Source organism: Lactuca virosa, chromosome 8, assembly GCF_052849685.1.
Source record: "Lactuca virosa cultivar CGN04683 chromosome 8, Lactuca_virosa_CGN04683_v6, whole genome shotgun sequence".
Taxonomy (NCBI): Eukaryota; Viridiplantae; Streptophyta; class Magnoliopsida; order Asterales; family Asteraceae; genus Lactuca; species Lactuca virosa.
In genome coordinates this window covers 362435552-362442379 of record NC_136433.1, presented here as the reverse complement: position 1 = coordinate 362442379, position 6828 = coordinate 362435552, and the positions used below count along the sequence as shown (strand labels likewise).

Here is a 6828-nt window from a genome sequence, read left to right as displayed (position 1 = left end):
ACCATGCACCTTGGCTCCTTTGCACATGTCTAAGAAGATACGCTTCCACAGTTTGTATTTGGACTCATCAACCGATAGTTTAAAGCTAAACTGGTTGTAGACATTGGTTAGTGCAAAGACAAGTTGTGTTGCAGTGGGGGAGGTAGTGGAGCTCGATGTTGGTACAGACATGGCAAATAAAGGAAATCAGGAAAATAAATCTAACAAGAATAGTAAATAATGAACATAAAGCTAAACCAAAGGAAGGAAAATTTTAAATGTACCAGTAGTTTAACTCAATAAACATCAGCAGAAATTGGGTAGTGAACCTGGAAGAGATTTGCGATCGGTGGAGATTGCTTGGAGGTTGCTGTGATCGAGATGGCACAGGAGGCAGGAAGTAACAGAGAAAAAAAAAACCTCAGGCAATGGCTTTGATCGACAAGGGCAGATGAGAAAGAACTTGAGGCAGCGCCAAAAAAAATTGGAGAATACGTCTGGTACTTGTGCAATCGATTCAAAAAGCAAACACAGGAAGACTCGATACCATGTTTAATGATGTGAAAACCCATCAATTAGGGTTATGTGAATAGAATGAATATATAGAGTACATATTACACAAAGGGACTGTATACTATTTAAAAAGTATAAAAAGAGAAATAACTAAACAATATATTTAACAATAAGAACTGAAGTAGAAAGATGCAAAGCTCGAAATGCAGCAGCAGAACCACAAAAGGTTCAACCAGAAAATAGATAATGACTGCATTATCTGATTCTTACTTGGAGCCATTTAGATGAAAAGTGACAAAAATCAGCAGCAAGTTATGGTGAGAGCAGAAGCAAGTTGAGAGTGAAAGAGTGCATGGTATTTCATGTTGAAATCCTGCCTCACACGGATTCTTTTGAAATCCTAAGGAACTCGATTCCCTAGTAGTCTAATCTAACTACTTGATCTTGTATATATACATACCAAATCCAACAAATGTTTCAACAGTGACACAATTAAACATCACAAATATAAAATCTAAACAGTAGTATAAAAAAACACAGTAGTGGTATTAGAAAGCAAAATAAACACTGAAAAGTCCTTGCATAGTATACTATGCGGTTTCTCTTCCTCTCTTGATCTTGTTAACTTTTACCACAACTGCAACATATATCTTGTCCATGGTTTCCTCTGCAAACATGAAAACCTTGTGTCTCCATTGCCTCTTCAACAACAAAACCCCAATAACACCCCAGAAACCTGTTGCAAAACCACAAATTATGTCCATGTAGAACATCCATACCTTGGTTTTCTCATCAGCTGCTTCGTCTTTCTTCTTGCTAGTGGTTGTTGTTGTTGTTATTGGGTCTTCTCCTGGATTTATGCAATTCTTTGGCAATGGAGGTCCACACAGATCTTTGTTCCCTTCATATATCGATGAATCAGTGAGGGTCTGCAGTTGGCTTCCTGTTGGAATTCGTCCCGACAAGTTGTTGTGTGACAAATTCAAATGGCTCAAAAAAGTCAAATCTGCCATGCTCGGAGGGATCACACCAGTCAACTCGTTTCCAGATAAATCAAGAGAATTTAACTCTGACATGTTTCCTATGGTGTCTGGAATACGCCCACTGAGATGATTATTAGACAAATTGAGGCCCACCAACATTGAAAGTGCAGTTAGCTCGACCGGTATTTCTCCGACAAGTCTATTGCTTGAAAGGTCCATATTATAAACCATATACCAAGTTCTTGTATATTCAATATCAACACCTTTCATGACCTGCTCAACATTCTCATCATTGTTGAAAGAGGGATGTTCAAAGGGCCGATACCTTCTACCGCAAACCATGGCAATCAATTCTCCAAGACAAGGAGGGATGGTTCCCTTTAAGTTGTTGTGTGCAACATCCAAAATTCTAAGATTTGAAGCTTTGCAAAATGACTGAGGAATTCTTCCGGTGAAGTTGTTTTTGTGCAACCTCAAAACCGCCAAATATGTAAGTTCTTTCCTGACCCATTCGGGTAGATTTCCAGACAATCTATTATCACCCACATCTAAGATACATAAATATCGTAGATTCCTCAATTCTCGAGGAAGCTCACCAACAAAGTTGTTGTCATTCAATTTTAACCGACGCAATAAATTAAGAGCTACAGAGCTTGGAATGACACCAGACAGCCGATTTGAGCTAAGTATCATGGTAAACAACCCATGCAGATTTTCAAGACACTTGGGAATTTTACCAGTTAACCTATTTTCGGAAAGATCAAGAAATACCAAATCTGTCCTTCTGCACAATGAACTTGGAATCGACTCATTGAAAAAGTTGTTTTCCAGAAATAACGAAGGAGCATCTACATACCCACCATAAGTTTCCCCACTGGGAAGGTTTGTTAAAGGTCCGATCAGTTGATTATGAGAGAGATCTAAGTGAAGTATGATGGGCATCCTCCGCAACCATCTGGGCCGAGGTCCTAAGATTGAAGCATTGGACAACACTAACTCATAAAGTTTCCTTTGATTTCGAAGCCACTGCGGGAATCCATTTGCAATATTGCAAGAACTGAGGTCAAGAGATACCAACTGGAATGGAGGTATCCAGTCACGTGAAACATTGAATGTCAACTTGGTGTTATAAGAAGCATCCAAAAACATCAACATTGAAAGGTTAGCAAAATGGGCTTCAGAAACTACTCCTTCTAAAGAATTGTTAGATAAATCTAAAGTTTGGAGTTTAGCAATTTGGCCGATTGAAACTGGAATAGTTCCATTTAATAAATTCGAATTCAGCCTAACTGATTGTAATGAAACAAGTTTTCCTAGAGATGTTGGGATTGGGCCTGTTAACCGATTGACACTTAGATCCAAATGTGTTAAAGCAGCTAAATTTCCAAAGAATTCTGGAATTGAACCATTCAATTGATTAAAAGAAAGATCAAGTTTGGAAAGATTCCCAAGGAATGTAGGAATAGGACCGGTTAACCAGTTATTGGAAATATAAAGACCTAGAAGATTAGGCATAATAGGAACCGGTGAACTCAGCATGTTATGTGAGAAGTGAAGGATTCTTAGGGAACTCATGTTTTTTAAAACAGATGGAAATGTGCCTTCAATTGAATTTTTGCTGAGATCAAGGTGTTGGATGTTGGAAAGTGTACTGACATTAAGATGAGGGGAAGATAGATGCGTCTTATCGAGCCCACAATCTGACAAATGCAGCTCTGCTAAAGAAGGTATCATGCTTAGCAGGTTTGCAAAGTTCCATGCCAAACTGACATTAAAAGATGAAAGATCCAGAAATGTTAGGGATGACATGTTTTGAAAAAATCCAGGGAGTGGACCTCCGAAAGAATTGAAGCCAAGATCCAAGTGTTTGATGTTGGAACGTATTCGACTAGAATTAAGAGAAGGACGAAGATCAGCATTGGAAAGTCCACAATGTGAAAAACTTAACTCTTTTAAAGAAGGAATCATGTAAAACAACATGCCCCTGTTTTGTGCTCCGCCAAGATCTACCAAACTCAAATCGAGATGCTTAAGTAACGAAAGGCCAAAAGTCCATGCCATATCATCTGCCATCAGCTTTTCATTCCAACTGAGATCAAGAACCTTTAAATTAGAAAGATTTCCAATGTGAGGAGGAATAATACCTTCAAAACCAGCATGGGACAGATTGAGGTAGCTCAGTTGTTTGAAGGATCTGATGAACTTTGGGATCCGACTTCCTTGAAAATCATTCCCACTCAAGTCCAAGTATTTGAGATGCCTCAAATCTTCCAAAGAAGAGTCCACCTCATTACTAACTAAGTAGTTGCTGTAGCCTTCAACCCAATCATAGTAATCTCCTCTGAGATGAAGGCTTTCTACCTTCCCAGTGATACCATCACAGTGGATTCCTTCCCACATGCAGCAGTCAATGCCAACCCATGATGACAACATTCCAGAGAGATCTTCAACACTGTCTTTGAACTTGAGAAGAGCAAGTCGTTCTTGCTCAGAGCAAACAGCGAGACTCGTATTTCCATCACCCAAACAAGTAGAAGTATATGTGGCTCCTGCAAACAGCAAAGCACATACAAAAATGAGATGGAGCCCCAAACCCCTCAGATTCCCCATTATCAAAACCCTAACTAAGTTAATTTAGAGATTCGACAAAAAATTGAAGGAAGGATGGATGTTTAAGATGAAGTGACAAGTTGTTAAGCTGAAGAAGGTAGTCGATTTATAAAGCCATAAATGAAGACTTTAAGGTAAAGGAGAGACTTGTATTCTTGTGTGTGCTCCTAGGCTAATTTCCTTTTTCTTTTGGTCAATATAAGTGGTTCATGACCCAAGTATCTTCACCATTGCTATGCAATTGTACTTGGCCACGATTAAAATCATGAATTAAAAAAACACAGTATTTGACAAATAAGCATTTACAAGTTGAAACGTCAATCAAGTCAAGTATCAAACAGAATGAAAAACCGATCAAAGGCCACTAACAAGCAGATTTAATGAAATAATAGCTATAAATTTCTTTCAAATTATTTGAATAAATTACCTTTCCAATTAAAATGGATTTTGGCCTTCTAGAAGCTTAGCATCAAGCCTCTAATATTCAGGAGCTGCTGCCTTTTAACAATGTTCACACCTGATACAATAGACAGATTAAATTTGTTTATCAGTCTATAATATATCAGACTTAGGAAAGACTTTAAACAAAAAGAATGCTCAAAGGCATTCCTTTAAACGCATTTGATATTTTCAAACACATTTAAGATAGGTATTGATTTTAGGTTCCAAATTAAATTTAAATTTATTAGATTTGATAAAACTATTGCTGCATGCTAGAAGCTCATGTCTTTAAGGTTATTATGCATTTTAGTTGCAAAACGTGCGATCTTTAATGTGTATAAGATGCAACTTCTGTGTTGACATTTAAAGAAAGTTGTTTACGTGAAAATATAAACTGTACTTTTCTGTCAAAAATGACATTTGATATCATGAAACCTTTTAGAGTTATACTCACATCTATAATGATATTTACTTATTATCATGGAAGACTCGGAAATCTGTGGATAACTTGTATTCTTTTGGGCATAGACTATTTGTCTTTTCTATTGATCAATATTAAGTGATTTTTTGGGCACATCATTACCCAGGGAAGACGTAAGTGTATTTTTTGTTTTCTTTTTTATCTGCATCAAACCTTGTGAACCGTTTTAATAAAAATAATGTCTTACTTGTGTAAATAATTTTGTAATAAGTACCAGTCAATCATTTATTAACTAAAATAAGAAATTCATGTATATTTGTATATAAACTTTTTATAGTAACCCACTATTGAACCGATAAGAAAAATAAAATTACAAACATGGATTTGTTTCTTCTTGTTAATGGAAATAATAATTTGATGGAAGGAAATGATAAGAGACAAAATTATCACATTTACTAAAATTTTCGACGATAAATTTTTACCATTATAGTAAATCAAATAATAAGAAGCTTTGAAATGATGAATCAGTATGTGTTCAACTTATTTTTATTTTATTGTCATCCCATTATATCACTTTGTTTATTTCATCGTGATACCATTCTTCCAAAAGCATAATGTGTTGGTTGATTTGAAAAGTGGTCCCTGAGACGTCAACTTTAATAGAAAATTTGTTAGAATTCTTACAATGACAATTTTGCCCTTTCATTTTGGATGTAAATGGTTAAAACTACCATAATGCCATAGGATCAAAATGGCAAAAAATCAAAATTATTAAGATATTTGAATTGGATGAACCAAGAATTCTTTGAATGCTTATGAAGCATATCCAGAAGGTTGGCTTTAACCCTTTAAACAAACCCATCTTCAGTGTCCAGACTTTTTCTCTATGTGATTAATTAAACCAAAATCAGTCTAAAATGACAATTTTTCCCTTTCATATGTTTTTGATAACCTGTAATTACATTCCTTGTTTTAAGTCAGGGAAGATGAAGGTAGTAGTGGTGGTGGTAAGATATTAAAGAACATTTAATAACAAATTCGAAAATATTAAGTACGGGCAAATTGGTCATTTTTTAAAACTTTAACAGATGTACTGTTAAAGTTGATGGTCCAGGGACCAAAAGCTTTATAAAACACTCCAATAAGGACCGGAATTGCAAAAAGATTTCTTTTTGGACATGATCCGAAAAAAACATCTAAACACAATGACAAAAAAATGTGCTTTAGTCATAAAACAATAAAAACAAAGAGTCCTTGGAAGACTTTGTAACGTCAATGGAAATTTATGTCCACAATCTAATTATATGTCCTTTATTAGTCCCCACATCACATGTAAGTGTCTTAGGCCTCAAGGTTGATGTGACCAACTCAATAGAAGACAAGTTCTATAGCTTTAAGTCCAAACATTCATATTGTATATTAATTACATTTAAATAAAACTATTGTTGCATGCTAGAACTCATGTCTTTAAGGTTTTCATACATTTAGTTGCAACAAGAACGATCTTTAATGTGTATAAGATGCAACATCCATGCTGTCTTACACAGATAGTGGATTACATGAAAATATAAACTGTATTTTTCTGTCAAAAATGACACTTGATATCATGAAACCTTTTAGGTTTGCACTCACATCTATAATGGCACTAACTCAATGACATGGAAGATTTGGAAATCAATGGATAATATTTATCCACAGACTTGTATTCTTTTGGGCATAGGCTATTTGAATTTTTCTATTGATCATTATTTAACTGGTTTTTGGCTAAATCTAATCCTCATGGCATACGTAAATGTATTTGTTAATTGTTATTTACATGGAAGACTTGGAAGTCAATGGACAGTTTGTATCCACAAACTAGTAATCTTTCTGGTTCTAGGC

The 6828-nt window shown here is 35.5% G+C and overlaps 1 protein-coding gene across 1 annotated transcript; it reads right to left on the bottom strand.

The window, feature by feature from the left end:
- Window positions 1–879: 879 nt before the first annotated feature.
- On the bottom strand, window positions 880–4197 carry LOC145133132 (receptor-like protein EIX2). Its single transcript, XM_079068065.1, has one exon. The coding sequence runs from the start codon at window positions 4083–4085 to the stop codon at window positions 1083–1085; it is 3003 nt and encodes a 1000-aa protein (XP_078924191.1). The 5' UTR covers window positions 4086–4197; the 3' UTR covers window positions 880–1082.
- Between the last annotated feature and the right edge of the window lie 2631 nt (window positions 4198–6828).

Excerpts from the sequence above, each read along its gene's own strand:
- LOC145133132 (XM_079068065.1), bottom strand. The coding sequence starts at position 4,085 with ATGGGGAATCTGAGGGGTTTGGGGCTCCATCTCATTTTTGTATGTGCT.